This window comes from Trematomus bernacchii, unplaced genomic scaffold (assembly GCF_902827165.1).
Source record: "Trematomus bernacchii unplaced genomic scaffold, fTreBer1.1, whole genome shotgun sequence".
NCBI classification, from domain to species: Eukaryota; Metazoa; Chordata; class Actinopteri; order Perciformes; family Nototheniidae; genus Trematomus; species Trematomus bernacchii.
Window position 1 is genome coordinate 2,644,556 of NW_022987625.1, and position 24,498 is coordinate 2,669,053.

At 41.0% G+C, this 24,498-nt stretch overlaps 2 protein-coding genes across 3 annotated transcripts; both read left to right on the forward strand.

Annotated features, from left to right (window-relative positions):
• Positions 1 to 7,797: 7,797 nt before the first annotated feature.
• Positions 7,798 to 8,269, forward strand: pth1a (parathyroid hormone 1a). The gene is made up of 2 exons (XM_034132874.1): positions 7,798 to 7,883; positions 8,017 to 8,269. Exons 1-2 carry the CDS (start codon positions 7,801 to 7,803, stop codon positions 8,267 to 8,269), a joined length of 336 nt encoding a protein of 111 aa, XP_033988765.1. The 5' UTR covers positions 7,798 to 7,800.
• A 1,119-nt stretch (positions 8,270 to 9,388) lies between these two features.
• LOC117484439 (trihelix transcription factor GTL1-like) lies at positions 9,389 to 12,189 on the forward strand. Of its 2 annotated transcripts, XM_034132909.1 has the most exons (4): positions 9,389 to 9,550; positions 10,668 to 11,041; positions 11,317 to 11,460; positions 11,739 to 12,189. In XM_034132909.1, exons 1-4 carry the CDS (start codon positions 9,501 to 9,503, stop codon positions 12,080 to 12,082), a joined length of 912 nt encoding a protein of 303 aa, XP_033988800.1. In that variant the 5' UTR covers positions 9,389 to 9,500; the 3' UTR covers positions 12,083 to 12,189. The 2 variants fall into 2 exon arrangements, with proteins under 2 accessions (XP_033988800.1, XP_033988801.1); XM_034132910.1 differs by lacking the exon at positions 9,389 to 9,550 and having other exon boundaries at positions 10,531 to 11,041.
• Positions 12,190 to 24,498: the final 12,309 nt, after the last annotated feature.

Below are 24,498 nucleotides of genomic sequence, written 5' to 3' on the forward strand. Positions count from 1 at the left end.
TATGTTACTTAACAAAAAACCCTATGCATTTTATGTTATTTTGGACCATTATTCATATAGTAATCACATTACCTGAGCTCTTGAGTTGCCTAGAGCAAAATAGTTACAGCATATATTTTGTGATTTTAATGTTAACAGATCATTGATGCAATAACATTTGGACCCAATTTGCCTGACTTGACACATGGAATAAAACATGGGCGTAGGAAGCATCCTCAATGTGGGTGAGACAATTTGACAGGGGGTGTGGGCAGGTGTTGGACCTCACCTTCTCTAGGGGGGTCCGGGGGCATGCTCCCCCGGGAAGATTTTTTTTTAAATGTTGAAGTTAAATGCATCAATCTGGTGCACTTTGAGAGCAAAATTAGGGACTAAATCTATGGATACATCTCTCAACACCCATATGAAACAGAACTGTAAACAGATTTACTTTTTCTTTCAACATTTATTTGAACAGCAAATGGAGGCAAAAGTGACTGCACCCAAAACAATAAACCTGCTAGCCTAAACTCAGTAACAGAATGTGGGCAACACGTTCTTCTCCACAGCCGCGCAACCTCTGAGTCAGACGTCACTTCCCCCTTTTCTATCCTACGGGTACAGCCACTCCCCCTGAACCCCGTTTCCCTGGGCCACACCCCACTCCCAGGGAGTGGCCGGAACACTTACAAATGTGGGCCCGTAGGATTTATTTGTATTTGTTGGCCCTCTGGCCCACGCACAGCACCGGCCCACCGGGAAAACTCCCGGTATTCCCAATGGCCAGTCCGCCCCTGTCCCAGGCAGAGGGTCCGGTGGTGGTGCAGTGACGTGATGGTGCAGGGCCTTAAGAGGAGGGAAGACCTTCTGCAGTTCCGGGAAAGAGAGTCATGCACATGAGCTCACTCACTGTTAAAGTCGACCTTTCAACCCGGACCATTAACCCCGTCACTCACACTGAGCTCAGGCTTTACTGCTCATTGTCAAATCAAAGTATTCCTAAATATGTTGTGAGAGCTGCTGTGTGAACTGTGATCATGCTAAACAAATTTCACTTTTTAATACATTCCTTTTATTTTTGGTGGGATTGGTGAGTTGCTGAACACCACATCTAACCTTTTTTTCCAACTGCACTGAAAAAATTAAACAGTGACTTGAATTAAATGTATTGTGTCAACAGATGTCCTGTATTTGGTTAGTTGAAAGCAATAATATTAAAGGTCACCTATCATGCTATTTTTAGGCAATAGCATAGTTCTCAGATATATAAAAATATATTAAAAAACATGTCTATGAAGTGTTTTGCTCAAAATACCAAACAGATCACCCATTCTAGCCATGCCTCATATCCCAACACATATCCCTCTGTTTCAGCCCCTCTAAAGTGCTGATTCGGGGCATAAAGCTTTAAAAAAAAGAATAATTGAAAAAAAGAAAGAAAAGGAGGGGGCGGAGCTTATGCCTGCTCATGTAGGAGAATTCTCCCGGCAGATACTGCCGTGATGAAACGCCATATCATGTTCCAAACCACATCAAGGATTATTTCTGAAACAGTATGGAGCTCAAATGCTTTTTCTCTTGCGGGTTTACTACAAGGTGAGTTCTACTTTTTATATTTCCTGCTTCTTTACATACTCTCTCCAGAGGTTAGCTCTGAGTGTTAGCGATGCTTGCTAATGTAAACACAGACCATATTACGTCCAACACAGTCGGGCATTGTTTCTGATAGCAACGTTTCTGATAGGGCCGTGGGTGTAAAGCCAGCCCACATTTCCGATATTACGTCATATCGGACGTAAATCTGGCTCAGCTCCGTTTTTAGAGATTTGGGTAAGGAGGAAAAAAGAGAGGGTTTTATTTTCTGACACTTTGTGAGTCTCCTGACACACCGGGGACACACATTTATGTATAGAAGACATCAAAAAGTGCATTTTGCATGATAGGTCCCCTTTAAGTTTAAACAAATAATATTAGGTTCAAACTAATATCATTGCTTTCAACTAACCTAATACAGTTATGTGAAATCTGTTGACATAATACATTTAATTAAAGTAAACATTTCAGTTGTTCAGTGCAATCAGCAATAGCATTTTGAAAAGCAAAGTACTTCATGCTGACTATGTTCCAAGAGTTATTACCCACTATATTCAAAGCTGCACTAATCATCAATTGTATATTAACAAATACAAAGGTTATTATGAAACGTATTACTGAGAGGTATCATACATATTGAACTTTAATGCTAATCTTGCCAACTGTGTTAAATGTCTAAGTATGCAATTATTGCTCACATTATCACGCTAACATTGTAAGGTTCTGTTTCCTCAAGCGGAAAACGAATATGCCGTGCAGCTTTAAGCTTTTACAACTTGGTTTTCCCTTTTTATCATATCCTCTCCATAACAAACCTTTTATTGCAACATGTATTGTCTGACATATTATTATTTCATGAACAGATGCACTTTGTTCGGAATATAAACTCATACTTTTGCAAATAGTATAGGTAAATTACAACAAAGAAACAAGAACATGTATAACATATTATATATTACATACCCCTCTTTATATCGGACATACACACGTAATTGTAAACATGTAGATATTTACATGTGCAGCCTATATTCAGCAGGTCAGCCTCACTGAAAACAATCAGCATGCTGGGTAAAATAAAAACATGCTCTGTGTTTTAGCCCCAATAATAATAATAATAATAATAATAATAATAATAATAATAATAATAATAATAATAATAATAATAATAATAATAATAATAATAATAGAAAATACAAATCAAAAAAGAGCATTACATTAAAACAATTTTGCAATATTCAGTTCATTTTTTTCCATAGATTATCAGCTATGTGTTTTTGGTTTTTAATTGTATATGTTTTCATTTCCATAGTATAGCACTATATACGTTTCAAATGAACTTTTGCAGGAGGTTTTCTCTACATTATCTTGGCTTGAGATGAGCATCTGTGCAATGTTATTTATCTCTCGGTCACCCTCTCAGGACATGCCGTCACCCTCTATAAAAGTCAGAGCCGGTCTGAAATAGAAGCCCTCCTCTCCTTATTTTCTCCTCTGTGACTATTCTTAAGTCCCGGGGACCAGCTTGCCTTACGGATGCACCTGACTTAGCACCTGGCCATAGCTGTGAATGGCAATGTCAGCTTCCCTTACAGCTCCACTTAGCACAGTGGCAGTGAACGTAAGGATAAATGTTAGAAAATATTTTTCCTGTATTTGGTATCATCTGTGATGATGGGTCCATATGTTGGTGTTGATTTCAGAATCAGAATAGCTTTATTCGTCCCACAGAGGGAAAATGTACATTGTTAAAGCAATTAAAGAGCCAAATATTGCATAAATATATTAAAGATAAATGTAGATTTACACAAGTTACAATAAAAGAAATACACATCCAGTACCAGTTACAGTTATGAGATAGCAGACAGGTGGTAGTATTACATGTGGAAGTATACATTGCACAGTTATTTACAGATTTATTACAGAAGTTAAATTGAATTGTCTAGCTAAGGGACAGCAGCCAGTAATAATAATAATTATGAAGCAGTATATATATATTGCATATAAGTAGTATTTGAAGCCTTGTTCTCACATAGCTCGTTGCCTCTGCAGGCCATGAATAACATGCTTTACATTATGGCAGCATGAGGTAATGAGGACGGCGGGTTTAGGACCTCAACTGAGGTCAGAGGTCGCTGTGTTCAGCGGGTGTCATCTAAACAGGCCGTGGCCACTGTAGTCCTTCACAGTGTTACGGGAAGCAAGCGGAGGTCAATGTCTCTGAAGTGCCCCACCAATAACTGGAGATCTTGTTACGCTGGTTTGTAAACAACACCTGACCATTTCCTGATGAACAGGTGCAGGGGCTGATATAAGATGAGTATTAGCAGTTTATGCTTTCATTTCATGGTAAACTTTGATGGCTCATTCACACCTGCAAACTGTATCAAATATTTTGGAAGGAAAACCATCAAGAACTAAGCTTTAAAGAAATTAAGAATGTGTTACTTATTGCATGCTATCTGTTAATGCAGATACATTTCAAGAAATCAATTTGCTATCACATCCTCTTCACATGGATGGGTAGAAGTTACCTATATTTCTTAGAGTTGCTTGGACTAATGTCATACTCTGTATTCTCTGCTGATGCCGTCATGATCTTTTTCCCCGTGGGAATGGAAGGAGGAGCGGCATACATAACAATGATCGAAATGTGTGGACTGAGCAGCATGTCAGTTCACACTGGAGCTTTAAAGATGTTAAGCTCTGCCATTTGCTTTTCTAAAACTACAATTATACTTTACAATACTATTAATGTATTAATTAGATCCACTCTTTGACTGCAGGATATGAAGTCTAATTTTTTATTTGTATAAATCCGTTTCAGCAGATTAACGGTCTTGGTGTGAACAGTCTTTGTGTCATCACATGGCCATCAGCTCTCGCTACATTTACTAACACAGTCTATCAGTTGATATGAAACATGGTTGCATCCCAAATAACTGTTCTTCCTCAGAGAAAAATAATGAATTATGAATAACGTAATGTGTATGATGAGTGCTTGGAGATCATGTAAACTGGAGGAACTGTGTAATAAAACACAGTCACATGCTGTGAGTTTTATTAGATTAAATGTAATTGATATTATTAATCTATTCAACAATGTTTTCCCTTTAAGGTGTCAGTTTACCAAAACCAAAAAATATAATTCATTCTTTCAACTTGTGGTGGCTATTTTTAGGCAATAGAATAGGTCTCAGATATATAAAAAACATGTCTATGAAGTGTTTTGCTCAAAATACCAAACAGATCACCCATTCTAGCCATGCCTCATATCCCTCTATTTCACTTCCTGTTTCAAAAGTGCTGATTTTATGTATAAAGCTTTAAAAAAAAGAAAATTGATAAAAAAAGAGGGGCGGGGCTTATGCCTGCTCATGCGGGAGATTCTACCGTCAGATACTGCGGTGATGAAACGCCATATCATGGATTATCAAGGATTATCTCTGAAACAGTATGGAGCTCAAAGGCTTTCTCTCTTGCCGGTTATACCACAAGGTGAGTTCCTTTTTATTTCCTGCTTCTTCACACACATGCTCTCCAGCACAGGTTAGCTCTGAGTGTTAGCGATGCTAATGTAAACACTGACCATATTACATCCAAAACAGTCGGGCATTGTTTCTGATAGCAACGTTTCTGATAGTGCTGTGGGTCTGCATTGCCGATATGACGTCAAATTGCCGCAAATCTGGATCAGCTCCGTTGTTCCCCCGTTTTTAGAGATTTGGGTACGGAGGAAAAGAGAGAGGGTTTTATTTTCTGACGCTGCGTGAGTTCCCTGACACACCGGGGACACATCTTTATGTAGAAAAGACATCAAAAAGTGCATTTTGCATGATAGGTCCCCTTTAATGTTATTAAACTGTGTACTACACACTGTGTATTAATATGATGGCATTGCAATAGTAAATACAGGTACATCAGTGGTTAAGCAGTTTACATACTCTTCAAACGTGACCTTACTTTATAAAAACACTGAGCAGGAGTGAAAGAGTTTAGAAGTGTTTGAAATAGTAAGGCTTTGCAGAATGTGTTTGTGAAGTAGTGAGCGTTAAAGTGGATAATGAGACATGGGTTATACTGCACACGTTTGTTTCTTAAATCCAAGAAAGTGGGCTCAATTTCATTTATTTCAAATGTACTTTTATCATTGCACACCATTTCTGTGTATTATGATGAAATGCTAATCATATCGTTCCGTCTTTGCAGAGCTCAAACCACAAGCTGTGCTTTCCAAAGTCATACATGGTGCTTTTAAGCTCACTCCAGCCAGAACTTGCCATTAGGTTTAGAATATAACAACTAAAAAGATAGATACATTAACAATGGCAATGTAGGTCTTTAATTCTATTTTTGAGATAAATCCAAATCTCCTTGACTGGGTTGGCCGTGAAGTAAAAGTTTCATTTTCAAATGTGAAATGTCCTGTCATGGAAAATGATAGCCTTTGCTCTCTGAAATTTTAAATTCAATTTCAGGGGATCCTTGTAAAACATTATTTTGTGTATTTACATAAAGAAATTGGCATCAGTTGCAAAAATCACTCAGACTCTAATGTTTAGACCACATGGATGCAAGAGAATTATGTTCTGTGAAATAACCCTTTGCTCTTCCTCTTTTCAACCATCATTAGAGCAAGTCATGATTCCTTGATGTTCAGCGATGCATGCGTGCACACACCCCTGATGACAAGACAATGACGGCAGCAGCATCACTCCCTGACACACTCCTTGAACTCGCACTCACTCTTTGATTGAGGAAGTTTTCTCTGACGTCAGGTCCGTGTAAAAGCTCTTTTCCGGGAGGCAAACTCATTAAAACAATGTAAATTCTTGAGTGAAGTGCCTATGTAACCAGGGAGACCCCCAAATGGTCAATGAGAGTCATAAATTCATCCAAATGTTGCCGCTATTGTTGCTGTGGCCTGGGAGTCAGACAAAAAAGGTCACATCAGATGTGGACTAGAGTTGGCCACTTGACAAAAGTAGGTGAAAAATAACCAAGAGGCATGCACAATTGAAAATGTGCAGGGAAAAAGTGTGCAGGGCTGGGGAAAGTGACGCCTGGGTGTTGGAAACAGGGTCACTTTTGAGTCAAAACTGTAGTTATATTGTGATCGCTTTTATTGTTATAACAAATGTTTCAACATACAGATTAATCAGGGTTTGGAGGGTTAGTTTCAAATGTAATCCGTTACGATAACTAGTTACATGGCAAATCATGTAATCAGTAACCTAATCTGAGTATCAAAATATAAAAGTTATGTAATCTGATTACTTTCTGTTACTTTTGATTTCCTCAATATCAAATTCAATGCAAATAAAAACTAGTTTACAAATGCTGATTAAGCTTAATACATTAAACAAAAGCATAGACTGTATTCTTGTTTAATAAATCAGGTGTCCACCTACTGCATTAAAAAATAAATGTATTGAAAATAAAGAAGAATTAAAGTAGCCTAAATATCAAACTCACCACATATCGACCTTTATTTCAATTTCAATGTATTGTAACATTGTAATCCTAAATGTAACAGTATTCTGATTACTATTTTTTTTTTTAATGTAATTATAGTCGAATAGTGTCACCTTTTTTTTGTATCCTGATTACGTAATCTGGTAACATGTAATCGGTTACTCCCCAAGCCTGGAGATGAAACACTGCATCGTTAGATCAATGATATGATTTACAGACATTCCTATTAAATGTTTGGGATTTGGTGCATGCGTGTCATGCATGTAGGTGGGAGTGAAGGTATTTGGGTAGAACATGCAGAGCCATTAGTTTGCTGTGGAATGACAGAGGTGAACGCCTGGAGCTCAGAGGAGGTGTTGTCATTCCTGTCCTGCCCCTCTGGAGCTGGAGGTGGGACATCAACAGCAATAATGGAGGCAGCTCATCAATGGCCGGCCGGGGGCTATAAAAGGAAGTTGGGGAGTCCAGTGCCTATCAGAACTGATGGGAGCTAACCACCAAAGCAGCCTGACTTCACTTTATACACAGCTCCAAACAGAGGCAGCGCCAGAGGTATGTTCACATTCTTCTGAGATATTTAACTATTTAACTCACCTTCACCTAAGTTGTTTATTACTTTGTTTCATTTAAATACATTTATTTTTAGAAATTGCAATGCAAAAGTCTATACAAATTCGAAGTTGTCAGAGCTTATTAATTGTATCATAGAGAATTGATTTGTTTACTTTTACTTTTTGAACAGATCATCAAGTCAACATGCGCAGTCTGGAATATCAAACCTTGTTCATTTCCCTCTGCATTCTACACGTCTGCCCTCTCTGTGAAGCACGCCCCCTAAGGTAACCCCCCCTCCTAACGTCTCTTTCGGATCAATTATGATCAACTCCACGCATTTAGGCTACATATTGTACACCCTCCTTATCGGCACTATCTGTTTTTGCCTTGTATCTTCATGAGTGCTTGTGTGTGCAGGAAGAGGACGGTGAGTGAGGTCCAGCTCATGCACAACCTCGGGGAGCTGAAGCAGGTGCAGGAGCGCCGGGAGTGGCTGCAGCTCCGGCTCCGGGGCATCCACGGCGGGCCGGCCCGGGCCAGCAGCGGGGAGGCCGGCCGCAGGAGGAGGCCGCGGCCCGAGGAGCTGCCCGACCTCAGAGACATGACGCCAGAGGACATCCAGTCCGCTCTGGACGTCCTGGAGAAGCTCCTCAAGTCGAAGAAGTCATAATTCTGATTGGATCCGTCTTCCGACAGTCATTTTCAACACACTTTTTACAGAACTTAAGGCTACTTTTTATTATAATTGTTTTAATGTTGTTCATAATGTTTATAGCTGTCTGAAACTGACTTCTATTAGAATGTATTTTAATTGGATTTAGTTTACATTTTCACTATTTCCTTTTATTTATGAAATTGATATTTATGAAACTTAAGACTGGCAAAAGTCAAAGCTTTCCTGTTGAGGCACTTTCATTTTTTGTATTAACAGTTGGTGGTGTAAACCCATCAAAGCTACTTACTTCATTAAATTGAAGCAGATAAGGACTGGAACAGACAATGTTCTTTATCATTTGACAATGCCCCGATTAACGGGCATTCCTGTATTTTCTTTTAAAGTATTTCTTTACGTGTGTGTGTGTGTGTGTGTGTGTGTGTGTGTGTGTGTGTGTGTGTGTGTGTGTCTGTGTGTATGTATGTATGTGTGTGTGTGTGTGTGTGTGTGTGTGTGTGTGTGTGTGTGTGTGTGTGTGTGTGTGTGTGTATGTATGTATGTATGTATATATTTAATTACTTTTTAGATATTTATTTTTTTAAATGGCCGTTTTATTTTTTATAAGTATTTGTAAGCCGTGTGTTTGTATGTTGTAGGCTATACCTACTGTAGGAGTTTGAATAAATAAAACATGAATGTATTAAATGTATTTAAATGGTGTTGTTTTAATTTGTTATTACTTATTTGTCACAAGCCTACTGTCTATAGACTAGAGGTGCAGAAGTAGAAGAAGAAGAAGAAGAAGATGGACCTTTATTAATCCCCGAGGGGGAAATTCAGTTCTCTGATCTTGTACTTTCACTTGTACTCTAGTGAAAGTAGGAATACCAAGGTGTAGGAATACACAAGTCTAAATCCTGTATTCAAAATTGTATTCAGTAAAAGTTAAGAACAAAGTACCATAAAATGGAAATACTCAAGTGAAATACAATTACCTAAAAACTGTAAATGTACTTACACAACACGTAGTTGCATGTCTACATGTTACAGCCATGTGTGCGCGCTTGTGCACGCGCTGAGTTTATCCCCTGTGTGCGGTTGTCTCGCGATAGGTTTCGCGTGAACTCCGTTTGTTCGAACCAAAACAAAGATTCTCCAGCTAGTGAACGAGTTCATCTAAACCGGCTGCTTTCTACCACAACTCCCCTCTTTTTTTCTTACATGAAGCCAGGTGACTGTCCAGTGGATGAATCCAGCAGTCGGTCCAAACATTAAATTGGAATGTGACGCAAAGAGGTAAAGAAAAGTTGTTTTGATGTCGTTTTGTATAGAGCCAGCTAGCTAGCGTTAGCCCTAGCCGGGGGAGCTGTTTAGCTAGCGGTTACTACTAATTACCAGGCTAACTACCAACTTGTCTAAAGTCCTCTTTGCCGTTTTAGAGACAAAGTATCTGTTTTATACGTTTTCGACTGGCTTATGGCTTTCCACTTCGTAGGTAAGATGCATAGACTATCATTTTTTCAAAGCAAGAATGGCAGGGTTGACTTTTCATTCGGTAACACCATCTGTCAGTTTCCTTTAGTGATGTATGTGTGAAATTTACGTCACTAACACTAAAGAGCAGAATATTACCTGACTGCTGCTTCCCTTCAGCCACAGTGGAGTTATGGATAGCATAGGGAATCACGTCTCTGTTATTTGACATCATGATGAAGAAAAGCTCTTTGCTGCAGTCTAAGACCTATTTTGTTCCCAGTTTTACATATCTGGACCCCCTACGTTTATTTATTTACAGTGGTGTAAAGTAACTTGACATTTGCATTGACTCAAGTACTGTACTTAAAGGGCCCATGTCATGGCCATTTCCACTGATCATAATTACATTGTTGAGGTATACTAAAATAGATTTATACTGTGCAATTTTCCAAACTCACATTGGTTTCGCATACAGCATCTCTGTAAAGTATGTGTATTCAGCAGTATTCACTCTCTCCACTAAACGACTCGTTGGAGCTCTTGCCCCCCCCCCGTGAGCCTAGTGTGCTCCGATTGGTCAGCTCGGCCACTCTGTTCTGATTAGTCAACCACCAGAGAGGCTCCGCCCATGTCTAATGGCGCGTTTCCACTACAGCGCGGAGCACGGTTTAAGAGGGCTGTGACGTCAGCGGCCCGTTTTTGGTTGCGTTTCCACTTGGCCTAGTACCGGCCGGCGGGTCCTAATTCACAGTTTTTCTGGCCTCATAAAATTGTGGGTCTAGGGCCAGAGACAACCGGGCTGAGTGTGTGACGTCAACACTCTCGGCTGCTGATTGGTCGGAGAGAATCGTCACAATCGGCGCGCGAGATAATCCCTAGCGTCGCATATATACAGCGATGCTTGCAGCATTTTTACAAACAGCATTTTTGTTAACAGAGGAGCTACAACAATGGCAAAGAAAAGCACACCATGGTCGGTCGAGGAAGTGACGACGTTCCTCCATTACATTGCTGATGATAAGATCCAGCGGGAGCTCGATGGGGCAACTCGCAATATTAAAGTATTTCAGGAGGTCTCTACACTGATGTCCACAAGCGGTTACTCAAGGACTGCCGTGCAGTGTAGGGAAAAACTGAAAAAGATGAAGGGTGAATATCGCTTGGTAAAGGACAATAACAACACGAGGGGTGCCAGTAGGAAAAACTGGAAGTGGTTTGACCTAATGGACAGCATTTACGGCCATAGACCTTCTAGCGTTGGGAGGGAGGGAGGCCTGGACTCAGCAACAGCGTTACTGGAGTCTCTGCATGGTAAGTTTTTGCTAACGGTCTGTTATTTTCTTGAAACCTTTGTGTCCCTATCTGTTCTAAAGCTCACTTCTAACAAATAAGTCTATTTTATCCTTACATTTATGTTCGACAACCCATGCTTTTATGGAGCCCCGAAGGCTAGCTAGAGCTATTGTTTGCTAACACCACATGTGCCATTGTTTACGTTCAGTTTGTCTTTTCTATAGTTGTTGTTGCTATTTATAGTATTGTGCTGCAGTAGTTTGTGGAATTAACAAGTCATGTTTCTGTTCTAGATGATGACATTGGGAATAGCAAGAAGGAACCAACAACGTCCCGTGCATCGACATCCTCCATATCAACAGCACAAACTCCAGCTCGACCACAGACACAGACACCAACACGAGCACCAACGCCGAGTGCCAGCTCGACACCGCTAGGTAAGAAATAGGCTGGAATTGTGACTTTTAAAAAAAACTTTAGACCATCCATCGTCAGTAAGTAAAATAAGCTGTACCACTGTGTGGGAATGCTCTGTTACAAGTAAAGTAACTAGCTAGTAAGCAGCTAGTATCTAGGGCCAGAACTTTCTTTAATTCATCCTTACTGTTGTTCTGTTTATACATGTTATTCTTATATCCTTGTGTGACCTGTACCTGTCCTGTGTTTTTTCATTCTTATTGCTAATTATTATTTATATAATTATCTTGTCACCCAGGCAAGAGGAAACGAGGAGGAGAGGAACTGGCCCTGCTGGAACGGCAACTGGCCCAGCAGAAGGAACACCAGGAGCAGAAACTGGCCCAGCAGAAGGAACACCAGGAGCAGAACCTGGCCGAGCAGAGGGAAGACCGGGCCCTGCAGAAGGAAGACCGGGCCCTGCAGGCTCAGTACATGAACCAGACCATGGTGGAGGCGAGGGAGGCGAGGGTGTTGGAAGCAGCCTTGAGAAGGGAGGAGATGGCTCACGCAGAGAGCTTTAATGTATCCTTCCTGCGCACTCTTTGCCAGGTGCTAGGGGGAACGGGCAGCCAACGTGCCCCGTCTCCTCCGCCTCTGTGATCCAACAAATAACCTCTGGCTGAGATGATATTGTTTATTTACATTTGTACTTTCTTGTATATTTTTTATCTTTAAATGCAATACAATCATTTTTTATTTTTTTTTATTTGTATTGTACAATGCCATGCCTTTTTTATGCTGCTGCAAGAAAACACTTCCCAAATTGTGTTAAATAAAGTACTTCTTTGACTTATCTTATTGCTTGTTGATAAATAATTGCACCCAACAGCGATCACACAGAAAGATGGCATCATCTAGGCGTCCCTCTGCAGTCAGAAATATCATAAACACCATCATCGTCCACAAAGCACTGCACAGTGAAACCTTTATCATCTGTTGCAAATAAAGCAAATAAGAGAATAAATACTTGGTTAAATAAAACATTTTAAGTCTTTAGCAGGACAACTCTGCATACTGTTTGAAATTGAGTTTGCTCGCTTGAGGTCCTCTAAAACATAACATTACATATTTTGTAATGGTATTAAGAATACATGATAAATAAATAATACATGTAGTAAAAATTGCTCAATTGTAATACCCTCGTTGTGCTAGACTCAAACACATTGCTTATATATTTAAAAGAGAAGAGAACAAAAGAAAACACCTATACAAAGAGAGCGGTGCACAGCGCTTAATATTTACTTGCACTATATTTCTGTTGATCTGGGTTATTGTGTTGCACTGTTGGAGGAGCCTGTGACCTAAGATTGTCATAACTACACTAGCTATGTTCGTATGACAAAATACAAAACCTTGAACCTTGAGGCTGAATATAGTTCTGCTGTGTTTTACACTTTTGTATTTATGTTTATAGTTTGCTTTGATATTTGCTTAATTTTTTAGATTATTATTATTATGGGGCAGTAAGTACTGGTGCTTGAAATTCAAATATTTACTAAATAGTCAATTCTGATAACATTTTTTGGGTTTAAATAATTTGACAAACACATGTATGTGAAACATTTTTTTTAAATGTATGTTCAATACCATACAATGAATATTTAGGTATTCAGGTAGTGCATCAGACCCTCTCGTATGTCCCTGCCCTCCTCCTCTGCACCTTGTGCCACTGCTACCCCTGGCTCTGCTGCTGCTGGTGCATCCCACCCATCATCATAGGTCTCTCCATGACTCTCGCAGAGGTTATGCAGAGCACAGCATGTCAGCACCATTGATTTAACAAGTTTCACATCACAGTCATTTCTTTTCATGAGGCAACGCCACCTTCCCTTCAGTCTACCAAAAGCGTTTTCAACCACTACTCGTGCTCTGCAAATCTTCTTGTTGTAGGTCACATGTTCTTCTGTTAGCCGTCCAGTGTCAGCGAAGGGTTTTAAGAGCCAGTTTTGCAAGGGATAGGCATTGTCTCCCAGGATGTAATAGCCAGCATTCACCCCACCAATGTTCCTGGTGCAAGCTGGAAAGTAGTTGCCACGACTGGCCAACTCCCACAATGTGGACAGTCTCAAAACCCGAGCGTCATGCAAGCTCCCAGGCATTCCTGCAAACACATTCCAGAAATGTCCCTTTCCATCAACAACTCCTTGAAGGATGATGGAGTGCCAGCCTTTACGGTTGAAATAGTCACAGTGGTATTCCTGTGGTGCCAAGATGGGTATGTGTGACCCATCAATAGCACCTACACACTGAGGGAGCCCCCACCTGTTCTCAGTGTAGGCAGCCATTTCTGCAAATTTCTCCCGGTCTGGTGAACGAATTAGTTCCGCTACTAACAACGTCTCTGCAGCAGCACAGAAGTCTTGCACACACCGGCACACAGTTGTCTTGCTCACTCCGAAAATATGTCCTATGCTTCTGTACTCTGAGCCGGTAGCAAGCTTCCACAGTGCGATGGCCACTCTCTTCTTTAAAGGTATACACACGCGGAATGGTGTGTCCTGTCTCTCCATCGCTGGCCGCAGTTTGTTGCACAGGTAGACGTAGGTTTCCTCAGACATCCTGAAGTTCTCCACCCACTGAGTGTGTGTGAAAGATGGAACAATCACATTCCACCACTCGGTAGCTCGGTCAAGCATCCAAACACATGGTCTAGGGGGGCGACGTAACTTCTGAAATACACAAACAAAAGCATACATATTTTAATACGTAAAAGTGGTAGCTACAATTAATTAAATACTTGAAATACTTTGGTCGTATAGGGAGCGTGAGCCTAAACACATTGCTAGTTAGCGAACGTTAGCTTACCAAGTAGCATTGTAGTCTAGAAGAAGAAGTATTAGTAGTAGTAGTTAGAGTCGTCCTGTAGTCTCTGCGGCGTAGGGCTGCCAGAACTCTCGCGTCAGCTTCCTCTATACCTCGTCTTGCTACAAGTCGCCTCTTTCGAAACATCTCTTGCCTATTTCTTGTGATAATGAACCACACAGCAAGCAACAAGCAAACGATCTTTTCCACATCCTCCATTGTTGTGTGTTGTGTTGCATTGTCGCATTGAAGATGACGTTACGGCAGTTTTAAGCAGCGTCGCTCCGCCTACACTGCGTTACTATAGATACTACCCCGGTTCCTAAACTGTAATGGAAACGCGCCATAAAGTGAGCTGGTCCTAACAAGGCCGGGCGCGGCCAAAGGAGGCCGAGCGAGGCCGTGTAGTGGAAACGCGCCATAACAGTGCTTTTTTCGGCTCGCTCTCGGAGCATCAGTCTTATAATGGCGTCGGTACAGCCGTATATTTTATACGCTAACTAACCGAACTGTACCTACAACTGTTGTTATAGAAGAGTAAGTTATTTTTACCTGTAATAAACTACTACTGTTTGATGAGAAATCAAATCATGGTTTGCTATATATGAATGATATGTTATAGGAGCAAATAATTCAGGGAAGAAAGGATAGGCCTACTAAGTATTTCCATCAAACTTTATTTTTAGAAATGTACAAAATTAACATAAATATACATATATACACGGTATATCATCCATTCCTCCCCGTTGTCGGCATCTTGCCTATCGCAGCCAGGGCTTTTTAGGACGAGGCCTCAGTGTGGTAGTCCCGTCCCCGTCATGTATTTTCCGCCAGGATCTGGCTGGACGAAATCAAATGCAAATCACAAAATATTAGAGAAACTTAGTTGTTTTAGATTCGTTAGATCCACACTCCTACCACAACTACTACTAACGAATCCATCTATCTAATCAACACAGTAAGCTTGCCAGCTAATATGCTAACCTAGCTATCTTGTTTACCTTGTTAGCAAACACGATATGAACGTTAGCTCGGAGGAACGGCAACTATAATGGAGTGTAATAAAACTACTATGAACAAAAGCTAGTGGTTCATATTAGGCTAGCAATAACGTGTTTATAATTGCAATCTTATACGGGTAGTCTCCTACGTTCGGTCATTCATTGTAACTGGCATTAATACAATGTTTCCCGCTAGCATGTATAGCTAGCCTCGTTAGCTATACATGCTATCAGCGTCGGAGGAAAGCCAACTTTAATGTACCGTCCTTTGGGGGTCTGTGAGCAGGCAAAGAGAGGGGATTTCCCCATTGTCTCTGCTGGAAGTGTGAAATAAACTTAGTTGTTTGTTGTTCGTCAGCTTGCCAGCTGGATTACAATACTAATCTACGTTTGCTAGTTGTTCAGTTGTTCAATATGCTATACTATACTATGAACAACAGATAGTGGTTCATATTAGGCTATCAAGCACATGTTTACAATTGCAATCTTATATGGGTAGTCTGCTACATTCATTGTAGCTGGCATAAAAACAATGTTTTTCCGAGCAAACTCATGTCTAGCTCTTAGTAGCCTTGTTGTTTAGCTCGGTAGCATACACGCTCGGAACGCCAGCTATAATGTAATTACGTTTCGCGACTGACCGTACGGTAAATCACCTGGAGTATACTGTCTATGAGTATTTCGTGTGTGAATGCAGACATTCTCCTGCTATGAGATACATGTATGTAAGGCCATCTTCTGATATTAGAGTTGATATGGAAACGCTAGCAACTTAGTTAGCACAGTTAGCACTGGCTTAGCAGTCCGAAACACATTTAAACAGTCGTGGTAGATACCTTGTTTGATAAATACACAAATAACAATGCAAACTTACAGGTTGTGTACTCGAATCTTCCTCTGCTCCAAACGGTCCAAACAAACTAGGAATAGCGTCGTCCTTCAGTTTCAAATGCTGTGCATATCCGGCCTCAAACTGGGCAATGTTTTGGAAGCTTTCGTCTGTGAAATGCCGCGCACACAGTAACGTTCTTCGAACCTCTGAAGGAACAGTGTTAAAAATAAATTTCAACCACTGACTTCATCGTCTTCCGTCGGTAGGACAAACAGCTCAGATTTCTCCTCACATTTCAGGAAACAGGTCCTTGGCATTGGCATGACTGGATCGATTGTGAACTGAACCAGAGCTTCCAACAGTAAATGTTAGGCTGGCAGAGGGTGCGGCCAGCGCCGCTGGGTGTGGCCATAGCTCTTCGGGATTGGTCCATTTCGTTCCGGGTACCGCATGACATCAGGCCGTACCCGGAACTAAATGGAAGACTCAAATGGGCAGTGACGTATCTCCAACGAGGCGTTTTGGGGAGGTATTTTCTGTGTTAGAGTTTTACTCGCTACAGGGTGTACTTTGAGGGTTTTGACTCTGCACATTGTTTACATGCATAAAAACCTTCATAACACACAAGGGGACGGGTAATAACCGGAAAAGCATGACATGGGCCCTTTAAGTACAATTTTGAGGGACCTGTACTTTACTTGAGTATTTCATTTTTTTGCTACTTTTACTCCACTACAATTAAGAGGTACATATTGTTCTTTTTCTCCAGTACATTTATTTAACACCTTAAGTTACTTATCAGATTTGGATTAATGATGTGAAATATAATCAACATTTTAATAATACTATATTAACACCTGGATTATATTCACAAGCTACCCTGCAGTATACAAAGTCATTAAAACTAGCTGCACCTTTACCAGCTTTGAGAACACATAAATTCATCAAAACATATGATTTATATAATTCCGAAATGGGCCAATTTGAGTACTTCTCCCACCTCTATGTATTTACTGCATTGAACTTGTGGGAACTTGCGAGTTCATCTTTGCTGTATCTATATACAAATTAATTATACAAGACAACATTTATATTAACGTTTCCTCAAAATATAATTTTTTTTAACGTCATAAATCTTCACGCTGTAACCGTTTGCAATAGCTTGCTGGATAATTGATGTGTTGGAAACACCTCAGACCTGATGGTGGGTAGACTGAATGGTCTGGGCGCTAGTGTAGTATTATACTTATTTCACAACAAGTCCTCCAACTCATAAGACCAAATAGGTCGATTGTTCAAGCGCTTATTACGACCAAATAGAGTGCCACAGTGACGCGTCCTAAAACCCGGAAGTAAGCTGCGCATGGGTTCCTTCGACAAAAAAGCAATGCAATTTCTCCATAGGATTTTGGAAAATAGCTGGAAATAAGGTCTGTGGTTGACACACATTTAAGAGTAGGGATGGGTATCGTTTGAAATGTATCGATTCCGGTTCTGCTTATCGATTCCGGTTCTTATCAATTCCCCGTTTCGATTCCAAAATTGTAAAAGAAAGAGGTCAAACGTTTAGATAACAAAAATATCTTTATTCTTTTAAGCTTTAACTGACATTTTTACAAATAAAAAATATACATGCAATACTATTGCATGTATTGCACAATAGCTGTGCTTTATTTTAACTGAGCTATGCCTGTGGCAAGCTATTAACTTGCCACAGGCATTACACTATGCCTTGTCTTTTTCTTTTTTAGTATAGTGGAGCCTCACTTTAGAGCGTTTACCGCGATCAGTGTAAGAAAAAGTTTTTAGAGAGTACTTGTCCATGGACAAGTGAGTTTGGCAATTTACTTGTCCGAATACATTTTTCACTTGTCCAGAAAAATTGATCGGCATCGTACTGTATTTTACATTTTCCCACGGTTTTTACGGTAAGATTTTACTGCATCACACATAGGGATGGTTATCGTTTGGATTTGAACGATTCCGGTTATGCTTTTCGATTCCGGTTCTTTTCGGTTCTCGATTCTGGTTCGTTGAGAGGGTAAAAATAAGTCCCATGACAAACTGGGAGAAAAATATATTTATGAAAACATTAAGTCAAATCTGTATTCCTATTTAAAAATCACTTCATACTGTTTAATTTTGTTACGGTTATTGAATACAATTATATAAAAATAATTGTTTAGTTAGTTCTAAGTGGTGCAGTTTGAGAATGTACAATTGAATTGGCCCAGTCTCCTCTGATGTTACACTGCAACCTGCCTGTGAGACAGAGTCCAACCACACAGTCTGTGTGTCCAACACATGTCTTGCAATAAACATGCTGCAGCTGCCCAGCTGCTCACTGTTTGTAAAAGTAAATAAATAGTATTTTCATTTCAATAATGTGCTTTCTATACCCTGCTTCATAAACAATACTGACATTCCTGAGCTCCTCCGAGTCTGGGGGTCCGGGGATGTGAGGACAGCGCGAGGACACAGACAGGGAGGCTGATTTAATTCATAAAGGAAATGGTGGTCAATATTAACAATATAGGAGCTAAAACGCTTAATAACCTTCATTACGTGTTAGAGAAAGAACATAAGAAAGTTTGACAAATATGAGGCTGTTAAACGGGCAGCGAATCAGCTGATACGGCAACACGATACGGAGCATAGGGAGAGAGAGCTGCGGTCCGCGGGGCTCGGCCTCCGCCTCCTGTCCTCACAACTCTTATTAATCCCGGTACCGGACAATTGTTATTTGTTCTTACTCGGAACAGAGTTTTGCTTCCCAAACCTGCCAATGTGCTACACGTTCCGCCCCGCCCCCGTCTAACAGTACAGAAAGCGGCAAGATGCATTTCCTTAGGAATCGACAAGCAAAACCACAACAATGGCGGACACGGACAATTTACGAATTAGTTCTGCCTTTTGTAAGCTGAATTTATCAATAATTTGTCAATAAATAAGGGCGAAAAACGTCACTTGTCGGTCGGACAAGTCAATTTAAAGATCTACTTGTCCGATATTGTAAATAACACGTCCCGGACGGTGGGACGTGTGCTTTTTCGCACACTGGCGATCCATCTTTGGTGTTATGAAGTGACTGAGCTTGTGAACTGTCTACGGGAGGGGGAGCCTCGCTGTGGGGCAACTGTGGACCTCTGTCGCCTGTCAGCGCAACTTAAATGATGCCGTTTAAAAAAAATAAGGGCGGTGCCGGCCGTCAACGGCCCGCTGACGACCGGCCGTTCTGTGATTCTCCAGAACACACAGATGGCCAGTCCGCCCTTACCCTGTATTCCACCGGGTCGCCGCGGCGCAGACGGACCCGGTGGAATACCGGGGCTGAAGTCGAATAGTCCATTTAGCTTAGGAACCTTCCTAACGGAGTGAAATGACCCGGAAGTCCCTCAGTGGCAGCCATGATAAGTGCCGTTCGAATTCTCTAGATCAGGGGTGCCCAACCAGTCGACTGGGAGATTCCCAGTCGATCGCGAGATGTGTCTAAAAATAGAACAACAATATTCTGTTTTATCGTTAATGTCCTATAACATAATCTTCCTGTGCCAGAATAATGCACTTGAACGCATCAAAGCTTTGTGATTGGCCGGCGTGACCCCATGTGTCGGGGCGTGGCTGGTGGGCAGTGGGCACTATTTCGCTGACATTGTCCGTGTCAACAGGAGTGACAGTCAAGACCACACACAAGACCGCAATTATGGCAGAAGCAAAAAAGCCCAAAATATATAATTTTCACTCCGAGTGGGAGGATGATTATTTTTGTATCTATTCCAATTCAAAGTCCATCTTTCTCATCTGCAATGCGAGCGTGGCTTTATCGAAGAAGGGTAATTTAGGAGCGGCATTTCAAAACAGTGCACAAACGCTACGAGACGGAATTCCCTCCTAATTCTGCCCCACGCTCCCAAAAGGTGAGGGACCTGAAAGGACAGCTAAATGCACAGCAGTCCATTTTCACCAGGCCCAACAACAAGAGCAAGGCTGCTACCATAGCATCTTATCGTGTCAGTCACGTTCTTGCGAAACACATGAAGTCTTTCAAAGATGGCGAAGTTGTGAAAGAAGCATTTCTGGAGGCTGCCGACGCACTTTTTGGGGACAGTAAAAATAACAGTAGCATTTTCAACAGGTTTTCAAGTTAGATACCGTTATTAATCAGCTGTAAGTTTTAGTTTGTTTTAACTTATTCATTATAATTATTGTACAAAATGGTATAAGAATGCAAACTTAAATTGATTATAGTCTATTATCAATTCAGGTTAAGAAACTAGTGTTGCTTGCATCCTATTTTAAAGGCATTTATTTTTATACTCTACTAAAATGCAACAAAAAAAGGGTTTGATTCTATTAATTTTGTCTTTTTTATTGCACTTTGGCAGCAGATTCCTGTGTAGCTTCAGATCTGAGTTGTCTTATTAGTAAGCCTAATTTATACTGTATGACTTTGGTAATAGCCTTTCAGTTCCCCCAAACAATTTGTATTGAAATAAATCAACATGGAACCAGTAATCACTAACTCTGTTTCCCCCGGCCCCTTATCGGAGAACATCCAGCTAGTAACCTAGCAACCAACCAAGCTTCAGCTAGCGGCAGTCAGAAATTAGGTATCTTCGAATCTACTTACAAATAAATATGGGGAAGTGTAAGTTCAACTGTATTTGGTTGGAAAACATAGAATTTAGTGCTTGGTTGAAACCAGTGGAGGGGAACGTGTTTGAAGCCTGCTGTACCTTTTGCAAACATGGGCCGTGTCTCAATTCAGGGGCTGCATCCTTCGGAGGACGCAGCCTACGCGGTCCACGAAGGATGCAGCCCACGTAGACCGGGTAGGCTGGACCGAGTGGCCTACGAAATGAGACGGTCTAGCCTACGGAGCGCTGCCTGTTTACGTCATGTGATACGCGCTGTTCTGTTGCGCTGCTCCAGCAGCCTGATAGCAAATGAGTTTACAAGCTAACTCAGCTGAAAAGGATCCAGAAACTTTACTTTTTTACTTTAACCATTTTTTGGAGATCACCGACGACGATGAAATAAAGAGAACCATGGCCAGGTAAATACGATTAAGCTGTTCCTTTAGCCCCCAGTAATGTTACATTAGTAAGTTAACAAGTGCATTATGTATATAGCTGATGTCATTTAATCATATTATTTCATATTTAAAATAAGTCTTAATCTTTCTGTACTAATAAAACGATGTGTTTTTTTAAATGAACAACAGCATGTTGTATAGATTGATTCTTAACAATATTTGTGTTCTAATCTTAATAGCTGTGATTCTAACAGTTTATATTCTCCTTCTTCCCCTAAACCAGCCCAGATGATATCCTACCTACACCAGGTCAGCACCTCCAGGTCCAGCAGCACCGTGACCCCCTGCTCTGCTGAAATACACAATTAAACATTTTCTATGGCCTATTTTTTGTATTAAAGGGCCCATGTCATGGCCATTTCCACTGATCATAATTACATTGTTGAGGTATACTAAAATAGATTTATACTGTGCAATTTTCCAAACTCACATTGGTTTCGCATACAGCATCTCTGTAAAGTATGTGTATTCAGCAGTATTCACTCTCTCCACTAAACGACTCGTTGGAGCTCTTGCCCCCCCCTCCCTGTGAGCCTAGTGTGCTCCGATTGGTCAGCTTGGCCACTCTGTTCTGATTAGTCAACCACCAGAGAGGCTCCGCCCATGTCTAACAGTGCTTTTTTCGGCTCGCTCTCGGAACATCAGTCTTATAATGGCGTCAGTACAGCCGTATATTTTATACGCTAACTAACCGAATTGTACCTACAACTGTTGTTATAGAAGAGTGTGACGGCCCCAGGGCCTTTGTGCAGGTGTGTTGCAGGTCTTACGATGGGGTGGAGCTGAAGAGGCTAATCAGCGCGATCACGGACACCTGGCCGGAGCCGAGGTGCTATTAAGCCCAGCTGCCCGGAGTCACACGGCGGCCCCTGTCTCTCTCCAAAGCGGCTGCAGAAGGACGAACTCTGCGATCCTCTCCCCTCGACCACCTATCTCTGCATTTACCACAATAAATGTGCCGTGGTTTTGTAAACTCGTGTATGTCTCCTTGTCTTTCCGTTGTGGCCTACGAGCCGGTCATAACAAAGAGCAAGTTATTTTTACCTGTAATAAACTACTACTGTTTGATGAGAAATCAAATCATGGTTTGCTATATATGAATGATATGTTATAGGAGCAAATAATTCAGGGAAGAAAGGATAGGCCTACTAAGTATTTCCATTAAACTTTATTTTTAGAAATGTACAAAATGAACATAAATATCCATATATACACGGTATATCATCAATTCCTCCCCATTGTCGGCATCTTGCCTATCGCAGCCGGGGCTTTTTAGGACGATGCATCAGTGTGGTAGTCCCGTCCCCGTCATGTATTGTCCGGCAGGATCTGGCTGGACGAAATCAAATGCAAATCACAAAATATTAGAGAAACTTAGTTGTTTTAGATTCGTTAGTAGTAGTTGTGGTAGGAGTGTGGATCTATCTAATCCATCTATCTAATCAACACAGTAAGCTTGCCAGCTAATATGCTAACCTAGCTTTCTTGTTTACTTTGGTAGCTAACACGATATGAACGCAAGCTCGGAGGAACGGCAACTATAATGTAGTGTAATAAAACTACTATGAACAAAAGCTAGTGGTTCATATTAGGCTAGCAATAACGTGCTTATAATTGCAATCTTATACGGGTAGTCTGCTACGTTCGGTCATTCATTGTAACTGGCATGAATACATTGTTTTCTGCTAGCATGTATAGCTAGCCTCGTTAGCTATACATGCAGTATGTACATGTAGTGTCACAATGTACGGTAAATCACCCGGAGTATACTGTATGAGTATTCCGTGTGTGACTGCAGACATTCTTCTGCCATGACAAACATGTAAGGCCATCTGCTGACATTGTAGTTGATATATTTAAACGCTAGCAACGTTGTTAGCCCAGTAAGCTGGGCTTGTTTAGTGTAATAAAACCACTATGAACAAAAGCTAGTGATTCATATTAGGCTAGCAAGAACGTGTTTACAATTGCAATCTTATACGGGTAGTCTGCTACATTCATTGTAGCTGGCATAACAAAAATGTTTTCCCGAGCAAACCCATGTCTAGCTCCGTTGGTTAGCTCGGTAGCATACACGCTACGCCAGCTATAATGTAATTACGTTTCGTGACTGACCGTACGGCAAATCACCCGGAGTATACTGTCTATGAGTATTTGGTGTGTGAATGCAGACATTCTCCTGCTATGAGATACATGTACTGTATGCAAGGCCATCTGCTGATATTAGAGTTGATATATGGAAACGCTAGCAACTTAGTTAGCACAGTTAACACTGTGTCAATGGCTTAGCAGTCCGACACAGTTTACACATTTAAACAGTCTTGTTTGATAAATACACAAATAACAATGCAATCTTACAGGTTGTGTACCCGAATCTTCCCCTGCTCCAAACGGTCCAAACAAACTAGGAATAGCATCGTCCTTCAGTTTCAAATGCTGTGCATATCCGGCCTCAAACTGGGCAATGTTTTGGAAGCTTTCGTCTGTGAAATGCCGCGCACACAGTAACGTTCTTCGAACCTCTGAAGGAACAGTGTTAAAAATAAATTTCAACCACTGACTTCGTTGTGGTTCTTCCGTCGGTAGGACAAACAGCTCAGATTTCTCCTCACATTTCAGGAATCAGGTCCTTGGCATTGGCATGACTGGATCGATTGTGAACTGAACCAGAGCTTCCAACAGTAAATGTTAGGCTGGCAGAGGGTGCGGCCAGCGCCGCTGGGTGTGGCCATAGCTCTTCCGGATTGGTCCATTTTGTTCCGGGTACCGCATGACATCATGCGGTACCCGGAAGAATCAAATGGACAGTGACGTATCTCCAACGAGGCGTTTTGGGGAGGTATTTTCTGTGTTAGAGTTTTACTCGCTACAGGGTGTACTTTGAGGGTTTTGACTCTGCACACCGTTTACATGCATAAAAACCTTCATAACACACAAGGGGACGGGTAATAACCGGAAAAGCATGACATGGGAGCTTTAATATAATTAAACAGAATTTAATACAGTTTAATGACCTAGAGATATCCTATTATTCCACTGCTTATGTACACGTTGTACATAATGGTTAAAACGTCAGTAAATGAAATAAACAATGTGTTTAACAATGACTATTTTAATTCAATTTTGTATTTTCATCAATCACAAAGTAGAGGTAAGAACATATCAGTGGCGAACCGTGTCTATCACAACTGGACCTTCTGTAGACACACACACCCCCCCCCCCCCTGCGTTATAGTGTCTGTCTTTTCACTGAATTGTCGTCTTGAAAAAGGTACTCACAACAATT